Source organism: Pseudopipra pipra, chromosome 20 (genome assembly GCF_036250125.1).
Source record: "Pseudopipra pipra isolate bDixPip1 chromosome 20, bDixPip1.hap1, whole genome shotgun sequence".
In the NCBI taxonomy this organism is placed as follows: Eukaryota; Metazoa; Chordata; class Aves; order Passeriformes; family Pipridae; genus Pseudopipra; species Pseudopipra pipra.
In genome coordinates this window covers 10,951,234-10,972,076 of record NC_087568.1, presented here as the reverse complement: position 1 = coordinate 10,972,076, position 20,843 = coordinate 10,951,234, and the positions used below count along the sequence as shown (strand labels likewise).

The 20,843-nt window shown below is 51.7% G+C and overlaps 2 protein-coding genes across 12 annotated transcripts in view; one reads left to right on the top strand and one right to left on the bottom strand.

The window, feature by feature from the left end:
• EXD3 (exonuclease 3'-5' domain containing 3) overlaps positions 1 to 3,552 on the bottom strand; it is a 294,208-nt gene extending 290,656 nt beyond the window's left edge. For 7 of the 8 annotated variants that reach the window (XM_064677280.1, XM_064677275.1, XM_064677281.1 and 4 more), the window contains exon 1: positions 3,428 to 3,520. The gene's annotated coding sequence lies outside the window, so the exon portion shown is untranslated. Of the gene's footprint in view, positions 1 to 3,427 lie in introns of all 8 variants that reach the window. The other variant, XM_064677279.1, reaches the window with a different exon arrangement.
• A 121-nt stretch (positions 3,553 to 3,673) lies between these two features.
• NOXA1 (NADPH oxidase activator 1) lies at positions 3,674 to 20,629 on the top strand. Of its 4 annotated transcripts, none has more exons than XM_064677292.1 (15): positions 3,674 to 4,551; positions 6,337 to 6,419; positions 7,908 to 8,016; positions 10,238 to 10,372; positions 11,399 to 11,506; positions 12,212 to 12,271; positions 12,855 to 12,892; positions 13,578 to 13,719; positions 15,179 to 15,232; positions 16,347 to 16,419; positions 16,574 to 16,632; positions 17,788 to 17,957; positions 19,014 to 19,119; positions 19,206 to 19,329; positions 19,555 to 20,629. In XM_064677292.1, exons 1-15 carry the CDS (start codon positions 4,378 to 4,380, stop codon positions 19,650 to 19,652), a joined length of 1,533 nt encoding a protein of 510 aa, XP_064533362.1. In that variant the 5' UTR covers positions 3,674 to 4,377; the 3' UTR covers positions 19,653 to 20,629. The 4 variants fall into 4 exon arrangements, with proteins under 4 accessions (XP_064533362.1, XP_064533361.1, XP_064533363.1 ...); XM_064677291.1 differs by having other exon boundaries at positions 17,785 to 17,957; XM_064677294.1 differs by lacking the exon at positions 6,337 to 6,419 and having other exon boundaries at positions 4,442 to 4,551; positions 17,785 to 17,957; positions 19,555 to 20,628.
• The last annotated feature ends 214 nt before the right edge of the window (positions 20,630 to 20,843 follow it).

The following is a 20,843-nucleotide window of genomic DNA, read 5'->3' as shown; positions in this document are numbered from 1 at the left end:
AAAATTTTTACCTAGAGGCATATTATACATACGAACCCAGTAATTAGCTTTTCAATCAAATTATTAAAACTTGGTTCAGAAGGACACCCTCAATTCCAACAAAATGTCTCTGTCATTAGCCCAGAGGTGGCTGTGCCCCTTCATTCCCTCTCCTCCCAGGCTATATCACACATCAGCAAGTTATTTAGTGCATGTTTGGATAAATTATTTATTCACAGGAGCAACTACTTTGGTTGTCTGAGTGCACAGACCTGACCCTCTGTGAACTGGGATCTCCCTGTGCATGAGGACCCCAGCTGTCCCACCACGGGGCTGAGAACTCACAACACAGGGCCCACTCCCTGCTGGCCCTCACCTCTCTCCAAGCTGCCTTTGGAGAACAACAGGAATTACCCTTGTTCCAGCTCTGCCAATTCGTGTTTGCCATGGAAAGGAGCAATTTGTAGTGTCCAGTTGAGCCCCGACCCTTTGCATGTGCCCCAGGCACTGATCTGATGTGGTTTCAGATGAGCAGCATGTTCAACACCACAAAGAAAGATGAGAAGTTTCATGCAACTGCTGAACTGTCACCACCCCAAAACTGTGCAGGGGAGTGTCAGGATTTCTCCCAGAGAGCACTTCTGCCTTAAAAACTCCAGACAGCTTTTCTGAAGGAGCATTTACATTCCAGAAGATGCATTTTGCTGGCTCTGCTCCACATGCTAAAATTTGATTATTCCTGCTCTATTGCTTGCAGATACCATGAGAAAAACCATGATATCAGAAGTCCTGGCTATCAGTGATGGCTGTGCCAAAAGGCTGCCCCCAGCCACGGGCAGGTGCCTGTTTCCATCTAAAACCAGGGAGGCAGCAAGCCCTCAGAGAGCACCAAAGTGCACAGTGCTGTGTAACAGGCAGTTTCACTGCCCATGGGAGCACAGGGAGATTTATTGATTTATTTTAACCAAAAAGTAATAATTTCAGAGTGAGTCAGTGGATCCTCTACCTGACCCTGTCATCCAACACCTTTTATAAATCCTCCTGCCCTCAAAGCACCCTTGTCCTACTGAAGTACATGGAGCCTGATCCAGCTGGAGATGTCCTTGCTCACTGCAGAGGGTTAGAACAGATGGGCTTTAAAGGTCCTTCCCACTCAAACCATTCCAAGTTTGAGACAAACTCCCAAAATCCCTTTACAAGAACCAGCAGAATGTCCCATCAGGAAAACTCTGCTTTTGCTAAGCATGAAACACTTGTATGTGACTTAAAAAGCAGCCATTGCTGGGAATCCCTTCCTGATCTCCCACCTGGATCAACTGCAAAGACATGGGGAAAAGAGAATAAATGTGGGAGGGGATTCCCTGCACTGGGGTAGCACAGCTCTCTGCTGTGCCCAACCTCTGATTTAAACAGTGGAGAAGAAACACTCCTTAATCTCACTTTCCTCTGGAAGAACAGCCTGTGGAATTCCCCCCTGAAGAGCTTCATCCAAAAGCCTGAGATTGCTTAAACCTGTCTTTAGACCACCAGCCCTTCAGCAACATCAAAAATACTCCCCTGCTATTCCTGCAGCCCAGCAGCCCAAGCAGAGCCCAGGAGGTGCCTCAGTGAGGATCCCCCCCGAGTTCCCCAGAGCCCTGGCCCAGCCTGGCCCCAGGGACTTGCCCAAGGTTCTGCTTTAAACATCCTCAACACTGTTATGGTTGAGCTGAAGAGCCCCAGACACTGACAGGCCTTTAACCTCCCCCTGAACTATTCCTGTAATGAACCACCAGCACTGCTGGGAAATTGGGTCACATTTAAAAGAATTTGTGCAGCTTTGCCTCTCAGTTACTGGATCCCACTGTTGGAAAGGCTGACAGGACCCAGCTCTGGGATAACTTTCCCATAGGCATAGATTTCCAGAGTGGCTGAGTCACTCCTGAACTCCCTTCTCTTGGATGTGCCTGAATAAACTGAGCTCATTAAGGGTTTGTTTTCCAGAACTGGAGCATTTTTGTGGCCTCCTCTGAGCTCTCCAGTATTTTCCTATCTCACTGGAGAGCTCCTGTAACTGGAGATGCTCTGGCAGCCTGATCTAACAACCACATGCACACACATGATCACTGTAGCTCCATTTTCTCTAGAAGAAGAAAAAACACACAACAGTGAACTTCCAACTGTGTCACTGGTGCACGTCCACCCTGCCAGTCCCCTCTGTCTGTGGTGGAAGCTGTTGCGGGCTGGAGACTTTATGTGGCACCAAGATCCTTCTGCCACTTGGAACCACCCAGGCACAGCATGAACATCTCTCACTGCCCACCTGCCTCTGTGTCAGCAGAAGTGACAAACCTGCTCTGGGCTCAGGCCCCACCTGAACATGGATCTGGGAAGTGAAGGAGCTGAATCCCACTCATTTATGGTTCACAATTAACAAATTATGTGGGATTTGCTCTTAAGGTAATATCTAACTTCACCTTGCCACACCACCTTTATTTAATTAAACTGTCAGGTCACATTAGAGTACAATTCCTCAGAAAATTCCAAGTATGTGACACTAAGTGTGTCATCATCTGACTCAGCCAGATGCTGCAAACCCCTCTCAAGAAGGAACACTGGGGGAATCTCTTTGCCAAGCACATGTTGTTCAGCTTTTAATCTCTACATTTGTTGTATTTGCAGCATCTAATTATTTACAAGGCTTCACCTGCTCATTTTATTTTATTCCTGCTACTGACATAAGGTCAACAAACTGTATTTTCCTAAAACACATTATCTTTCCAGGTGTGGATTTCCAGCCCCTCAAGGACAAGAGGGCACAGTCTTGAGCTGCACCAGGGGAGGTTTAGGTTGGACTTTCCAGAGAGAGTGATGAGACATTGGAATGGGCTGCCCAGGGAGGTGGTGGAGTCCCCGTCCCTGGAGGTGTTTAAGGACAGACTGGAGGTGGCTTCAGTGCCATGGTCTGGGTGACAAGGTGGTGCTGGGTCACAGATTGGACTCGATGGCCTCAGAGGTCTTTTCCAACCTTGCCGATTCTGTGATTCTGACTTTACTTTCCCGTTTTCCACAACATTTAAAAATTGGCGACGGGGAGCTCAACCCATTTGTCTAAATCTGAGCTGTCTGAAAGCCCCCACTCACAGGACAGCGGGGATTCCTTTGGCTCCCCTGACATCTGTCACTAACTCACTGTGACCTGCCAGGCCGCTCTGGGGCTGCAAGGTGTGTAATTAACTACTGTAACTGTGATTCTGCACACACGGGCTCCCTGCTCCCTCCCAGCCCCCTCCGACCCCGGCACGGCCCCGGGAGGGCCAGGGACACTTGGAGGCTTTAGTCGAGCGAAACCCCCGGCGTAGCCCCGTGCGAGGCTCCCCGTGCGGGGCCGCTCCCCCGCTTCCCCGCTCTCAGCGCGGTGCCCGGCCCGGCCCTGCCCGGGCCCTGCCGAGGCCGCCCCGGGACTCACCTGCGCCGCCCGGAAGCGCCCTCAGCCAACGGGCCGCCGCTCAAACCCTTCCCCGCTCCCCCGCTCCGCGCGGGAAACCCGAGCGGCCCCGGAACTCCCCGCGCGCAGCCCTCGCGTCCCCACCGGTCTCCTTTTCCGGAGGCGCCGATGTGAAGCGCCGGCAGGGGGCGCTGTCGCCCGCGGCAGCGCGAGGGCGAGGGGCGGGGCAGGGGAGCTACCGTATTTACCTGAGCGCCTACCGTGCTTACTGTAGTTGACGCGCACAGCTATGTGGCCGTAACGTTTAGTCTAAACAGCCCCAAACCGGCGCTCTGGCCGCGGCAGGGCGGGGACACGGGCCAGGATCGCTTCTGCTGGCTCTTCAGGTGCCCTCCGCTGCCCTCAGCGAGCAGCATCCCACCGCTGCCCGCTCAGGTGTAGCCGCCGCCCTCGCCGCTCTACCCCGACGGCTCGCGGGGTCCGTGTCCCATCCCTGTGTCCGTGTCCCATCCCTGTGTCCGCGTCCCCTCCTGGAGTCCGTGTCCCATCCCTGTGTCCGTGTCCTCTCCCGGGGTCCGTGTGTCCCTCCCAGAGTCGGTGTCCCTTCCCGGGGTTCTGTGTCTCCTCCTGGAGTCCATGACTCATTCCGGGGGCCGTTTTCCTTCACGAGGTTCTGTGTCCCCTCCCGGGGTCCGTGTCCCATCCCTGGGTCCGTTTCCCTTCCCAGGGTCCGTGACCACTCCCCGGGTCCCTGTGCCCCCATGCGATCCGTGTCCCCACAAGGGGTCCGTGTCCCATCCCCGTGTCCTTTTCCCCTCCGTGTCCGTGTCCCCGGGCACGGGCGGGCTCCGCCGCCCGGGGGAGGAGCGGAGGGGGCGGAGGGGCCGCCCGTCCCCGCCCCGCCCGGCAGGTGAGCCCCAGGTGGGGTTCAGGTGCGGGAGGCTCAGGTGAGCCCCGGGTGAGCCCCGTCCATGGCGTACCGGGAGCTGGTGCGGCGCTGGCACGAGGGGGTGCGGGCGGCGGACCGCGGGCACTGGGACGCGGCCCTGGAGAGCTTCGGCGCCATCCCCGACCCTCCGGCGCGGATCTGCTTCAACATGGGCTGCGTGCAGCTGCTTGCCCGGCGGCCAGAGGCGGCTCTGAGGGTGAGGGACCGGGCCGAGGGATCCCAGGGGTCGGAGGGCACGGGCAGGGGGACAGGCGGTCACAGCGATGGGCAGCGCGGCTCCCCCAGGTCCATCTTTGAGGGGACGATGCTGCAACTCGAGTTAATCCAGCATTCCATGTCCTGCGTGCCCGGCAGGAATGTGGACAGCGAGGGTTTGAGGTTTGAGAAAAAGATTTTGCAGAGTGAATCGTAGAAAACTTAGAAAGATTGAAGTTAAAGAGGTTGTGGTACTTGGGGATGTGGATTAGTTGTGAGTCCATGGTGCTGGGTTAATGGTTGGACTTGATGAGCTTTGAGGTCTTTTCCAGCCTTAATGATTCTGTGATTCCATGGTTCTATAGGTATTATGAAAACCCAGGTAAATGGGAAATTTCAAGGTGTTGCAGAATAGGTTTGGAAGTGAAGAGATAATAGGAACACAGAAACCTTAAATTAGATACTAGAAACCACATTTGGCAATGTACCTAAAGTTTTACTAAAGCTAAATCAGCTTTAGATGAGCTTAGCTCATTATAATGTGAAAACCACACCTCTACTGCATTGTAGCTTTAAATCAAAGCAGGCAGAAGGTGTCCAATAGCTGTTACATAGGCACAGATTTAGAAATGAGATAGGTGTATTTTGAAAAAATAAATGTGCTGCTTTGCAGTGGAGACTGACAAAATGAAGCTGCTGTGCTGGAAAACTGCTGCCTTTGGGAAGCAAGAGCAGCTGCCCTGAGGAAAAGCCTTTTTGTGACAGCACCTGGCATGTCTGCACATCCATCTGTCTGTGTGTCTGTCTGTCAGGGCCCAGTAAGGAGGTGCAGATAAGCCCTTCCTTAAACAGCAGAAAGAGGAGCTAAGTCTGTGCTGTAGGAGCTGCGGCAGAGCCGTGGGGCCCCGGGCAGGGCAGTTGCTACTGGGGACACACTGAGCATGTCATAGGAATGCCCAAGAGAGACTTTTCAGCCCCAATCAATGGGCACTGCCTGGGAAGAAGCTACTTCCGTGTAGCTCAATGGTTGGTTGTTGGTTATTTCATTTATAGCACAGTCAGGCAGACAGTGCCAGTAAGGTGTGCTCTGGAGTCACGGAAACCAGGCACCATCAGGAGACACAGTCACTCTCTGACCTCCTGCTGCATATCTTCATCCTGCAGTGCTATCCCTGTCCAGGCAGTGTCAGGGAAGTCTGGGTTTCAGGAGCTGTTGTCTCCATGCAGTCTCTGCAGTGATAAGGGAAGGAGGACACCTCCTCAGTGTCTCAGGATGACACACAGCTTTCCCAGCTCAGAGTTACTCTGAACCAGCAGCCACGAGCTGCTACCAGCTCTGCTAGTGCTTGCCTGTATTTAGACATGGAATTGAACCAGAAATACTGACTTAGAGGCCGTTGTGTGCAGCCCTGCAGCTCCATCCCTTTCGTGTGCTCCCATCATGTACTTCACGCAGCCTTCCCCAGCCTGACCCGTCCCACTGCTCCCCCTGTCCCAGCAAACTGCTCCGGGCTACACAGTCTTCCCATTACAAGATGCCAGGTGGCCAGTGTAGCTCATGAATGTCCAGTCCATCATAGCAAGGAGGGATAAAAACCTGAGGCTCAGCTCGTAGGGAGCCAAGACCTGAAAGATGTCTCGTGGCCGTGTGTGGCCCCTGGGAGCTGGACACAGGGACTGCCTCTGCCAGGGCAGCTGGGGCAGGGCTGGCTGGGTGTGTGTGCCCAGGCACGGACAGGGGAGATCCCAGCTGAGCCTGGGGATGTGCCTGTGTTTTCCTCCTCAGGCCTTCGATCAGACCGTGGCGAAGGACAATTCCCTGGCTGTGGGCTACTTCCAGAGAGGGTTGGTCCACCTGCAGCTGGAAATGTGAGTGAGGTGCACAGCCAGGGCAGTCTTTAGTTCTCTCCTTCCAGCCATGCTTTATTACTAAACCTAAATAATCTATGATTCTAAAATTCACTTCTTCCAGCAATCTTAAATAGTTCACAGGGTCTGCTTTGGCCTTGCAAACCATGTCACAGCAAGTCCTATCTCTGGTAAGAGCTGCACAACTCTGGGGCCCCAGGGGTGGCTAACACATGATGTTGCTGTCCTGTACACACAGAGACTTCTGGGGCTGCCAGGTTGTTGTGTTGCCATTCAGATTTTCTTTAGGAATTAAAAAAATATAATTGGGCTGCTTGGTGTGTCTTCACATGACACACATGAGTCTGGCCTTCCTAAAAATGTAGTCTGCCCACAGTGTCTGATTGCCACTCTCTGCTGACAGCTGATAAAAGATTGAGATTGCTCCAGTAGTGTCATGGGATTGATTACTCATTGTTTCCGTGGTTAAATCACAGTGGCATCCTGCTCAGAGAAGTGGGTGAAGTATTTTCTTCAGGTTTGAAGATCTCTTCTTACCTTTGAGCTTCAGTTATTCTCTTTCCTGTTATTTCCCCTGTATTTTCCAGACCCTAATTTCTGGGAGGGAGTTAAAGTGAGCAGTTCTGCACTCACAGCTGTGCTGTCAGGCAGCTCCAGGCTCTGTGCCTCTGCCCACAGAGCCCCAGTCCAGGCTGGTGGAGCCCTGTCTGGCTCACTGGAGCTGCTCTACAGCCAGAAGAAGCAGAGCATTGTGCCCCAAGGACACACACACTGCAGGGGCAGCACAGCTGGCAGACCTGCCTCCTGCCCAAAGAGCTGGTGGCCACCAGCACCCCGTGGCTCCTTCCCTCACCAGATGCTGCTCCCACCCCCCCACTCACCTGGGCACCTTCTCCTGTCTGTGCTCCCTGGCCCTTGGTCAGGTACCCACTGCACAGCCCTTCCTGGACCCTTCCTTTCCCCACCTGCAGCCTCAGTGGGAACCTGTTTGGATTTCAGACGTGTAGCTGGTGTAAATGCAGACTAATTCCCTCCTTATCCTTGGAGTTGTTCTAAATTTCTGCTCTTACTTCTCTGGCCATGCCCTCACTGCTCACCATCAGTGGGGTTCCCACAGCATTCCCACAGCCCTCACTCCTCCCAGACACGTGCTGGGACAGCACTGCCTGGGCAAGGAGCTCACAGCAGTGGTTAGTCTTTGTTCTTTACATTTTCTCCTCCTTGGAATTGTGACTGTTCCAGGGATCAAAGCCTCCTGTTCATCCCAGTGAGTAAAGCAGTGCAGGTAATCCCAGAGGAGAGACACACCATGTTCATTGTGTGCTGTCTACCAACAGGGAGAGGACTGGTCACAAGATGATACAGCTCTGGTGCAGCTCTCCCCACCCAGGCTTACAGAGCAGAAGACATTATCTGCTTTATTTTTGAACTCCTTAAACAGTCTTCAGCTTTTTAGCCTCAGTTTCTTCTGTCACCTCTGCGCTGCAGGTTTGAAGATGCTCTCTCTGATTATCACATGGCCTTCAGTCACTTAAGACAGAATCCCTTCATCGATTACAAGCAGCTGGGGCTGAGGCACATCCTCTATGCCTGGGAGGTAAGAGTCAGCTTGTCTCAGCAATCCTGCCCTTCTGCTGGGGGATTCAGCAGTAGGCATTACTAACCCAAGAGTTTTTTAAGACCATACCTAAGAACAGTAAAAAATTTCTGCTTGCACTTTTTGTTTAAGTAACTTAATCATAAAAGTCATAAAACAATGTCATCTTTGGAGATTTTGGCAAAATTACACAGTTTGGAAAATGAAATTGTTCAGAGCAAGTGCACAAGAATTTGTATACTGAGGGTTTTTATCTTCTCTATACATGGAAAAAAGTAGTGGCTGCCCCATCCCTGGAAGTGTCCAAGGCCAGGTTGGACAGGGTTTGGAGCATCCTGGGATAGTGGAAGGTGTCCCTGCCCATGGCAGGGGGTGGGACTGGATGAGCTTTAAGGTCCCTCCCAAGCCAAACCAGTCTGGATTCTGTGTAATATTTACAGTCAGTTTGGTGAACTCCTCAACTCTAAGAGCTGAAATAGGTTAAAATACAGACAGATGAGAACAAAACTTGTCATAATGCAGAGTCTAGGAAATCCAGGTGCATGAAAGCCTGACTTTCCAACTGCAGCAACTGATCTTAATATTCCATCTGTACCTGGACTTACCCCCTGGGCTGCAGGCTGAGTTTGCTTCTGTGACACTTCGCCCTGCAGCTCTTACTGTTACACAGAGTCAACCTGCCCCATCCTGTTTCAGAGAGCTCTAAGTCTGAATTGATTGTAAATATTTGTAATATTTGGAAAGTAAAAGACTCCTAGAAACTGTCCTTTACTGCGAGAGCTCATTCTGTCTTCTTCTGTCTTGAGTCCACACATAGAGGTTGAAAAGCAGATACAGGAAAGAGTATTTAACTCCTTAATTCCGTGGGAGTGAGGAGTTATTGTGTAACTCCAGTCAAGCATATCAGCAATTTTCATGCACCTTATACCTGGCAGGAAGAAGCTCTCCTTGGCATCTGTGAGATTACCCAAACCCCCCTGGTTTTAACAGTTTCAATGCCAGCGCTGCCTTCTCCGAGCTAACTTAGAGGTGACAGGTTCCCTTTGAAAGGGCCAGGGCTGCAGGAGTGCCCTGAGGCCATCCAGGGCAGGCTTGTGCCCTTCATGATGTGAACACACAGTCCCTCACTCCAGACATCACCAGGACACGTGCTGGCCCTCCAGACTCAGGATTAGCGTCCTGATTTAACTGTACCTGGCTCCTACATCTACCTGCAGCTCATTTTTCAAACTACACAAACATAATCCTCCAGCAGAACTGTGCCATCAACTTTCCCCGTGCCTGGCCTCTCACGCTGCAGCCGCTCTTCTCGTGGGAGATACATGTATGCTGTGAAAATCCAGAAATATTTGCCTCTTGCAAGGCTGTGACACTTCTGACTGAGTGAGAACTGCTGCCTTGCCTCTCCAAGAGGGAGCACCTCTGCAGTTCTTGTGCGTGCTCAGGATTGTCATCCCCCACACCCCCAAACAGTCCCCGCTGTCATGATTAAGGAGTGAAGAAAAACATCCCGTTGGCTGCAGCTCTGTCCCGAGCAGGGCTTGCGGCCAGACACACAGAGCAGCTCACAGGCTGATAACCTTATCACAGACAATAACGAGCTGTGGCTCCTGGGCCTCTCTTCTGCCTGTAGCGCAGCAAGTTTCCCACACACTGACTGCTGGCCAGTGACAAGGAGAGATCTCCCACTCCTAATTCAGCACACAGACCAAGGCCCCCAACACCTTGTCTGCAAGACTCCCACACCCTGCACTTTAGCACTGAACAGACTGACATGCTGCTGAAGGGTAACAAGTGACAATTTGCACATTCACAGCCCACTACAACATGAAATAGTGTCAGTTATTTTGCAATGACAGGCAGTCAGAATTACAAAAAAATATCACCTAGTTGCATGCAGAAGGAAACACAAGAAAAGCTTTCTGGCCTTTCAGATGCAGGAAGGATCATATTTAAACTGTGTGGCACCAGACTCTTTTCCTGGTGCCCCCATGTCTCTCCTTGCTTTGACCAGAGCCAGCAGCTCCAGCACACCCACACCTCTATCTTTTTCCACTCTGATTATGACGTTTTTTTCAACTGTGCTGCTCAGAGTACCTTTCTCGTTGCTGTTTTTGTGGTGTTTCAGTGCCTGGTCCCTATTTCTTGGCTGAGTTCAGTAGGTCGTGTTGGGGGTGTCGTGGTCCCAGCCCTCTGAGCCCTCCCCCTGTGCCCACTCCAGGTGCTGTACAGCACTGCAGCAGTGCAGTGCCACCTGCAGCAGTGGCAGGAGGCCAGAGTCACCCTAGAGAAGGCTGTTGTGTGGAGACCTGAGAGAAGAACAGCAATCTTGGACCTGGCCCTTGAGCGGGTGCAGGTAAGACCACCTCTGAGTTCCTGGGTATGTGCTTTGGGCTTCAGCAAAGAACTGTGAGATGGGAGTGTGCTGATCCTTGTACATTTGGATGTTCTTGTCTATCCACCTGCTAACCCAGTCCCAGCCTTTTGCTGGTGATGCTCTGCCAGACCAGTGCTAATCGAAGAACTCCATCACCCCCAGGTGCTTCATGGCCCAGAAACACCACAGTGGAGACTTCTGGGGTGACTTGTCAGGCTGTGGAAGTTTCTTCCTGGTCTCTCCTGTTCAGGCACTTAGTTGCCTTGTGCAGTGTTTTAAGTGCAGAACCCCTACAAGTGCAGATCTGGAGAGTCTCCCTTCAGGTGACAGTGGCTGACTCCTTTCAGTCCCTTTGGCCTCAGGAACAGCTGCCTCAGGTGGCAGCTCAGATATTAATGCCAATCTGATGTAGAGCTTAAGGAGGGTGTGAAAGGGTTTCTAGGGCTGCTTCTAAGTAATAGTTTCCTGTTAGACTCCTTTATGATCAGGAAACATTTGCAGATCTCTGATTTAACTCTTCCTGGGCAGTTCATTAGTTTGCTACCTTCATACTTCCTTATTTGCATACTTTTCAAGAGATGATCACTTTGTTTTTAATCTAGTCATCTCTTTAGCATCATATTTGTACTTTACAACAGCGTATTATTTATATTTGCTATTAGCATGCTACTCAGTGGCTGAACAGAGAAAACATTTGAAGTCAAATAAAAAAACTGTCTAGAAAATTGTTCAATAAACCTTCCTGCACTGCCTCCCTTCCCACCCATCCCATGGACATGTTAGCCCTTGACTCCACACTGGGGAGTGGCTGCTGAGCTCTCAGTTTGCATGTGCTTGTTGACCCTGAGTGCCTTTGGCAAGTTCATAGCCGTAATTTTTGCCCCAATGTCTTCCTGGAGCTGCTCTTGCACACCTGGGGAGGCTGGATTTGCTTTTCACTGCTCTGAAGTTTCATTTAATATCAATTGATGATGGCTTTTCCCTTATCTGCTTTCCCTGCCCTAGGACCGCCTGTTTTTAGAGCCCATGCAGGTTCCTCTTGGGGAACTTTTCAGACCACGGAAGAAGGAAGTTGAACAGTTGGATTCCAAAGATTTCCTGGGTAAACCCAAGGTAACAGGCACATAATCATTAAGATTAACAGCAGCAGATTAAAATCCCACCTCTGCCAACTCCAGCGTGCAGTGCTACTGGCCACTGTGCTGGGGGTGACCCCGGAGCAGGGTGGTCAGTGCTTGCAGCCAGTCCAGGCACCTGGGACACAGAAGCCAAAATTCGTTAGAATTGCCACCTCTTCTATCAAAAATGCATTTTGGGACTAAAAACCCTTCCCAATTTTGGTCACTTTAAAGTCTGAAAGGGCCAAGCAGGTACTCAGGGAACCCATGGTTCCCCTCTTGCTGACAATGATGTTTTGAAGACGAGCACATTTTTCCAGCTCAGTCCTGCATTCCCAGTGTGACAGGTGGGCACTTGGGAGACAAATGCTTTGTCACATCCCTTAACACAAGCCAACAGAGAATTTCTCTGATCCCTTCTGTGACCAGTGCAGTGAGCAGAAGTGTCACAGGCCAAGGAGCTCTAACAGGAATCAAGAAAAGGGAAAGTAATTCGTTCAATGTGCTTTTAAAGAAAGCTTGAAAAGACTTTAAAAAATGTGGTCTGATTTGGGAATCCAGCTCTACCTTTTCCACTGTGTACATTGCTCTATTAACCTTAGGATGTCAGAAGGAAATGAGTCTGAGTAGATAATCTTGGATGAAGTTTGGGAGTCTCTTCATCCAGCCTGGACTCACTCGTTACTTTGTCCTCCAACAGGTGATCTCGTCCATCATTCCCAATGATGAGTACATTGGCTTTGAGCCTCTCAGGCCTCAGGTGAGCAGGACATAGCTGTGAAAGGAGGAGTGGAGCTGTCATGGAGCTCCAGGCGGGGGCTCAGTCCCTAACACATGAGGGGAAGAGTGTATTGTTGAAAGAACCAGCGCACTTGTCAGCCTGGCTCCGTGGGGATGTTCAGAGCCAAGCAGTGGGCTCAGTACTAGCTGGAAGGGACTCAGTGATGGGAGTCTCCAGCCCCTTGAAGATACATTTTTGACTCTTCACCAGCAGTGGAGACTTTGCTGGGCTCAACATGCCTTTGCCCAGCACTTCATTAAATCTGTGAGCATGAGCTCAGAGAGGCTGCTTTGCACTGTGACAGGAGTTCCTCGAACCGAGGGAGAGGGAGGAGATTTTGTTACTTGCTTCCTGATGAGGTAAAGAGGGAGGGGAAGAAACAGAAGGTACATCCTGCTAAGGTGTGGAGCAGCAGACTTCTGTCTGGGTGGTGTGGAGTGACAAAAGGGGTCAAGAGTAAAGACAAAATACCTCAGTGTGGTGTTCAGAGGGACAGGAGATAAGGTGGCACTGCTGCTGGACGAGGCACTGTTATAAACAGGTACTGTTGTTTCTCCCACAGAAACAGGACTTTTATGAACCCAGTGCTGATGCTCTGCGGTGAGTGTTGTCCACCTTGGTCTAACTCTCCTCTCACTGTTTCTGTTCAGAAAGTCATGCTTTGTTCTCTGGTGTCTTTGGGTGAAGACTGAGGGATCCACACCCACTTCTCACCAAGGGTGGGGTGAATGACAAGCATGCAAAGACTTGTGTGGATGTAAGGACACTGTGGGTCCCTGGAATCTTTCATGCAAGAATCTCTGGGCAGTTTGCAGGGGTTGATTCAGCAGTCTTGGGAGGCAGGCATGGATCATGCTATGGCTGAGGAATGAAAGAGCAGGTTGTGGGACATGCCCAGGTCTGTGACAGAGGATGCTCAGCTGTCCCATCCTGGTTCCCAGGACAAGGCTTCCAAATACTCCCAGCCCTGCTGTGCTGAGCCAAATTCAGGTTCAAAACCCATGAAAGTAATTTGTTTTGGTGATATTGTACCAGCAGTACTTCGGGCCTGAGTTTAACAATTGTTTTGATCTGGAGAATGTTTATCAGTACAATGAAAATGCAGCTACATTTGGGAAATCAGTGTTTTCCAAGCTCCTTTTGTTCACAGTTGGACCAAAGCGTAGCAATGGAAATCCTGATTTCCCAACCCCTGAAACTTCTGGCACATGGCAGTTGGGATTGGTGCAGTGTTCTGGACCAGCACTCTGGGGTTAGTAAGGGTGCTCCCACTCTTTCTCCACAGGGACAGTGAGGCAGGATACCATCGAGTCCTGTCCCAGTATTGCCCCGAGCAGTCGGAGGAGCCGGTGGTGAAGGGCGGCAGTTTGGTGTTTGTGCTGAGCAGGGGAGCAGAGGGCTGGGCCACAGCCATCCACGATGGACAGGTGAGAGAACAGGGGGCTGCACAGCCCAGCCCCCAGCAGAGCCCACGGCCCTCTGAGCACAGCCCTCGGGGTCACCTGCAGCCCTGCAGAGCAGGAGGTGAGTTAAGGAGCTCATTTCCACATACCAGAGATTTCCTGACACTTGGCTCCCACCAGCCTCTGCCATTCACCTCTGCAGTTCCATGTGGGCACCTTTTGGGCTCTTGTGCTCTCCATCATCCAGGATCCTACTGCTGAATCATGTGGGACATCAGACCTCACCAAGGACCACCAACTAGAGCAGTTTTTGTCGCCTGAGAGCTCTAAGGGAGCTGAGGAGATGGGTCATTCTTTACTCTGATGCCTCTGTTAAATTAACTTTGGGGCGGTTTGGGGAGGGTTTCAGCTATGCAGGTTTTATAAAGGGCTCTAGAAAAGAACTAAGGAATTAAAGCCCAGAAAATCTGACATCTTCCTGCAGACTGGGGAACTGTAGGGTAAACAGACTGAATAGAAATAGATAAACACAACAACATGAAAAATCTTTTGTTGGCAGAAGCCTTTTCTCACATGTCTACTTCAGTTCTTTGAAAGAGCCATTGCATACCTGGATTAGGTTCAGCCAGTGAATGTATTACCTGCCTGTCTTTCCAAAACAGTCAAAAGATTCTTCACAAGACTACTGTAAATCAGTGAGGTGCCTGAGCAAGGGACGCAGCGTTCTGAGGACTGGTAACAGGTTAAAATACAGAATAAATAGTGGGTATAAATGAACAGGGTTGGTTTTTTTCTTTTTTTTTTTTCCAAAGTAATTATGTACCCACAGTGAATCTGCTGTGACATAAACTTTTAGCAAATTCCTAAGTGCTACAGTAACAGGTGTAGTAATATGGTGCTTCTTAAGCTGGCCATGTTCCATGACAGACAATCAAACCATTCAGCAGAGCCTGAGGCATCTGCAGCTAAGAGTGAAGAGTCATACAAGTATTTGGATGTGCTGGTTGACCACTCAGTGAAGTGTCAGGTGAAATTCAAAGTCAAGAAAAGTAAAATAATAGACTCTGGACTGAAAAAAAAGCATTGTAAGCAAACAATTACTCACAATGATCAGTTGAAATTAATAGCAGCGATTGTCAGAAGACACAGATATGCTGCTGGACTGGTGTCCCTGGGTGTCCTTGGCTCCAGGACAGATGCTCTGCCTAAGCATCTGTCCTGGGAGCAGGGGCTGTGGATTGGTGAGTGTCTGATGTGTTACAGCCACTCCATCAACAGTGGGAAAGGCGCAAAAGGACCCTTGGATTTTGTTCAGCAGTGTCTGAGCACAAGGCACATGGGGGGCTGTGTGTCACCCCAGGCCCCCCAGGCACATTTGTGTGGCTGTAGGGGGACAGGCAGTGACAGGGACTGGGGGGGGTTGGGGCTGTGGCTGCCACAGCAGCAGCTCCTGTTTCACTTTGCTCTGCTCTGTGTCCCACAGAAGCTGCACATCCCAAGCTCTCTCCTGGAGCCTGTCTCAAGGATGGATAAATGGGTGAGCTGGCAACCTTGCAGTAGGGGTGAGGGGGGGGACCAAGAGATGCATTTGGGACATTTATTTGTAAGATAATCACAGGATAGAACAACTGTGTAAGAAAAACGTAGGGTGTGAAGCACTGAGACCCTTGACTGACGACCAAGTTTTCTTAAACAAGAAAAACAGAACAGTCAAGAGCAAGGGACTTTTTTTTTTTTTTTTTTTTTTTAGTGCACTGGATCTCTTTACAGCAAAATCTGTGGGCTTGGACATGTAGCCAAGCTTGTATCACAACCTGGTCTAGGTGTTGTTCTCCCTTACCTGCCATGGGCTGACAGAACACACAAAAGGAGCTGCCCCAGCTCTCCTGCCCCACTGTAATTAGTTGAGCCACTGGAATAGGCTGAGGAATTTGAGGGCCTGAGGCACAGGTTTATCCAGCCTGCTCCCAAGATGGCTACAGCCACCAGAGGCAGCAGGGAAGAGGGTGGTGAGTGCTCACATGTTCCAGTTCACCAGCACAGTGGGAGCAGGTGAATCTCCTGCGGTGGGACAGGAATGCCTTAAGCAAGCCCTGCTTTCTGCCCTGAGATCATGCACCTCACCTTTGACTTTGGAAAACTTCATCTCCCATCTCCACCACAGGCACATCCACACATTATCCCAATCGTTTTCCGTCTGAACCCAGGGTGGAAAGGTGCGATTCAGACCCCTGTTTCCTGTGAGGGATTTTTGAAACACGTTGTTGTTCAGATGTTGCTATGGGTTTTTTTACTATTATTTTTTCCCCTCCAAGTGAATCCCTGAGCATAGCACACTCTTGGGCATTTGCTCCATGGATGACTCACTGTGAACCAGCCCAAGCTGGGGAGAGCCCTCAGCACAGTGTGAGCAGCCTCCCCATGCTCCAGCACCAACCCAGGCAGGGCCAGGCGGCCAAGGAAGTGTCCCACAAACCTCTCCTCACTCCTGCTGCCCACAAGAGCCTGAGTGATCCACATCATCCAACCATTTAGTGAACTGGTCTCCCTGGGGTTACACCCACAAATTGTAACTGGCTGCAGCCGTCACGCATCAACCTTGTCCAGGCTCCAGTGTCTTCTCACTCCTCTCTGGTGTTGTTCTGTTGCAGAAGATCAGCAATGGGATCCCCCTTCCTCCTGCCCAGGTGCCTCCCAGCCGCCTGCATGTGAAGCAGAAGCCAGGTAGTCCCTGGGCCACCTCAGTGGGTGAAACTGTGCCCAAACCCACCCTTCAGGGGGTCATGGGGAGGCTGAGGATCCCCTGTCTGTGTGCTGAAGCTTCCAGCAGCCTCTGCTGACTGCAGGGCTGTTCCTCTGCTCTTGTTCTGTTCTGCAGAGCCTCCTGGGGGAGAAAATGCCTTTGCCATTGATGCCGGTGCCCAGATGGACTCCAAGGTGAGGTGCTCCACCAGCGGAAGCTGGTACAGCCTCAAGATACTACGGCTGCAAACAGGGCAAGATTCCTGGCCAGACCCTCCAAAATTCCTGAGCTGCTCCAAAATCATGGAAAAAATGTCCTTCCTCTGACCTCTTTCTCATTCGAAAGAGAGGCTCCCATGTGGTTTTTGCTCCTCCACTCCCAAGTTTGTGACCATCCTACTTTGTGAGGCAGTCCAGGGCTGAGGTTTACAAGGCACTGACCTGTTGCCACCCTCCAAGGTGCCAAGAGCCCCAGACACACTGCTGTTGTCATACACACTCTTTGCAAGGGAGAGCTGTCTTTGAACTCCCTGCTGTCTCTTCCCCCTTCTGCCGTGTGCCATTCTCTGTCCCACCTCAGTCTGGGTACCACAGTTCATTCATATTTGCATTCTGGGATGATGTTCTCTGAGGCACCTCCATGTCATTGCCAACTTCTGTGTGTGATGGCCCTGGAATTGCTCCTCTGTCCACCTGGGGGCAGAACCTCTGTCCCCCAGCTGCAGGTCAGCTCTGCCACCCCTCTTTGAAGGGCATTTGGAGTAGCTTTGTCAGCTGTACTTCAGCCAGAAGGCAGCACAAAGTGGGAATGTGGCTGCTTCTCTCCAGCTGACTGGAGGAATTTGGATCCTACTCATATAATTTTTGGGTTGGGAGATACCTGTGCAATCAGACCCAGAAACAGGTTTCCTGAGTCATTGGAGGAACATTTGATTCCAGGCTTTGAATCCATAGTTACCCCTCTGAAATTCAGATCTGCCTTTTAATGATGCTCTACCATGACATGGCAGCACAGAGACGAGAGGTTGTGTCTGTGTCACCTCTTGGATATGAGAGCCGACATAGTCAGTCGAGGTTCTTCTTAGTCCATGGACTTCAGTCAGTCCAGGCTCTTCCAGAGGGTGGTTGGACACTGAACAGGCTCCCCAGGGCAGTGGGCACGGCCCCAAGGCTTTCAGAGCTCCAGGAGCATTTGGACAACGCTCTGAGGGACAGGGTGGGATTGTTGGGGTGTCTGTGCAGGGCCAGGGGTTGGACTGGATTGTCCTTGTGGGTCCTTCCAGCTCAGGACATTCTGTGATTCTGCAGTCTGACTGACCAGCCTGACTACAGTGCCACATCTCCCAGCAGATCCCCCAGAGCCACGGAGAGGCCTCCCCGGGCTCAGCCAGGCCGGTGGTGCTGCGAGTGTGCTGCGAGTGCTCGGTGGTGCTGCGGGCGGGCGAGGCACCGGCCCTGCCGGCCCTGCGGGCACTGCTGCGGGAGCACTTCGGGCAGCAGGCACAGCGGGGCACCCTGAGGTATGGGGGGGTGAGAGGTGGGGCAGCAGGCACAACGGGGCACCCCAAGGTACTGGGGGTGTGAGACAGAGATGGGGCAGCAGGCACCCATCCCCCTGAGGACACAGCCACGCTGTGTCTGGTCTCCCGGGGACATTTATCCAGGGCTGAGGCATTCCAGCAGGGATCCAGCAAAGGTGTGAGCACAGTCTGCCTTGCACGCAAACCTTACCATGGCTCTTGCTCCATGGAGGATAACACACTGTTCCTGCTGTAAGCCCCCTTCCAGGACATAAAGGGGCTCCAAGAGAGCTGGAAAGGGACTTTGGACAAGGGCCTCGATGGACAGGACAGGGGGGGAATGGCCTTAAGATGAAGGAGGGCAGGGTTAGATTAGATATTAGGAATAAATTCTTTACTATAAGGGTGGTGAGGTCCTGGCACAGGTTGCCCAGAAAAGCTGTGAACTCCTCAGCCCTGGAAGTGTCCAAGGCCAGGTTGGATGGGGCTTGGAGCAACCTGGGATAGTGAAAGATTCCCTGCCCATGGCAGGGGGGTTGGAAGTGAATGGTCTTTAAGGTCCCTTCCAACCCAAACCATTCTATGACTCTGTGATATATGGGCTTTGTATGCCCAAAAGGATCTTTCCCAGAAAACAGTACATGTCAAGAGAAAGGGGGGACAGAAGGAAAAACTGTGTAGATGCAGTTGCTGTATATCGGATTTTCTCCTGCTCGGCTCAGCCTTTGCAGTAACTGGGATCAGTGCAGAGCAATCTGGGAGTCAGGTCCTGGAGTGAAATCTCCCTGACTGTGACACCCCTGGGACACAGTCAATGGAGCCAGGAGAGTTTAGGATCTTGCCCTCAAGTCAGTGTGTGAGGAGGTGACAGTGTCACTCCCCACAGTGCCATTTCTGCTGAGCATGTGGGGTGGCCCCATGTCACTGTGCAAGGTGACAAGCTCAGAGCTGGCCTGCAAAGGGGACTGTGAAGGCTGAGGGTGGCAGAGGGCTGGGCTTTTCTCAAAGGCTGGATTTAAATGAGATGATTTGTGCCGCATTAACAAACTCTTGCAGCTACAGGCGCCTGGATGGCACGGAGCTGGGGACAGTCTTGGGAGAGGAGGATTTGGGGAAGATGTGGCAGCAGCTGACAGATGGCAGGGTGACACTCTACTGCCAGGTACAGGGGCTGTGACAAGTGTCTCTGCTGTGCTGGGCTCCAGTCTCTGCTTTGCCTTGCAATCTCCATGCTGGCTTTTCCTGCAGGACTCAGACTCCCACTCAGGCAGACCTGTTCTGTACCGGATGCTGGCTCAACACTCTTACCTGGCACAGGGACCAGGAGACCTGGAGTTCAGCAAGGGAGATGTGCTGGATATCCTCTCTGAAGGTAGCTCTCCAGTCCTGCTACAGGTTGTCCTGGGACAGGCTTTTGGAGTCTGCTGCAGGGAGGGACTGGGAGTACAAGGCCTCTCCCATATTGTCTCAGGCTCATACTCTCAGGAGTGACAGGCTTGCACTGGGTTTTGTCCAGAGTTAAATTCCAGCCATGAAAACTCTCAGTAACCACATTTGTATGGGCCAGGACTCATCCTGCTCCTTTGTGTTTTCCCAGTGAACGAGGACTGGCTGGAAGGATGCTGCAATGGCAAGACTGGCATCTTCCCCAAATGCTTTGCCACCCAGACCAGCTGTGGTGCTGCCTTCCTATAGCAAACAGGAGCCTTTTCCTGCTCGACTGCACTCCCAGGAATGGGAAACACCAATCCCAGCTCATTCAGGCCCCAGCCAGCCAGGGGCTCTGCTGAACCTGGACAAGGGATATCTCCCGCTCCCAGATCCCATGGGGTCAGTTCCAGCAGTCTGACAGCATTTCCTACAGCCTGTCCCCAGACCTTGTGCTTACACTGCCAAAGATGTGTCTGTGCAGAGCAGAGAGGGATCTGCTGTTTGGCTGTGGGAGTTGTCCATGTGGCAGCTCAGACCTCTGGGCTGGGAAGATATTCCTCTGGGTGGGAAGAGGTTTCTCTGGGTGAAGGCCTTCATCCCCTCTCCCCTGTTGCTCACATTCGGGCTTGGAAAGCTGAGCCTCACTCTAACAAAGCCAAGGATGGCTGCCTGGGAGCAGGAGGCAGAGCCCTGTTCCCCGGGCTCTCGGGTCACACAACCTTATCTCCACCAGCAGAGATGCAGCAGAGACGCTGCTCCTTCAGAAGGCTTTTGGGACCAGTTTGCAGAGGGGTTAATGGGATAACACCGTGGGTTAGGATCACCATGCTTCCACTTTATGATCTGACCATTCTTCAGCCCAGATGCCTTTGATTCTTTCCTTAAGCCCCAAGTCCAAGGTGGGGTGTTGCAGCACAGAGGAGAGGGAATTGCAGAAGCCTGCACTGCACAGAGCAGTTCTAGGCTATGGGAGAGCCCTGGAGGCACTGGGGAGAGGGCTGGGAAGTGCAGCACTGACTGGTGCTGCAGGGACTGAAAGGGCTGCTGAGTTCCTCCAGCTGAGCTGGGCTGGGCTTTGCTGATCTAAATAAAACACTCAAGTGTCTGGAGCTGGAACCCGTTCTGGATTTGGAGTTTGACAAAGCTGGGCTGTGTAACTTGAATATAAAATAAACCCTGAGCCAGAGTTGGCAACTCTTAAATCAACTTCCACTTGTGATTTTCTGCTGAGATAGGCCAGTAAATACTTTTAAAGACAGCTGACAGTGTCTTTGGAGATGATCATCTGTCACATACTACAAAAATATTGCACATCTTGCACAGGGCAGGATACAGATGATGTCATCCCTCTCCTCAGAGTTAGATGCCCACCATGGCTCTCCATCTCTTGCCTCCCAGGGCTGTTGAGAGAGCAGCCCAGCAGGACTGGCAGTGCCAAGGAAACTGTGCTAGGCT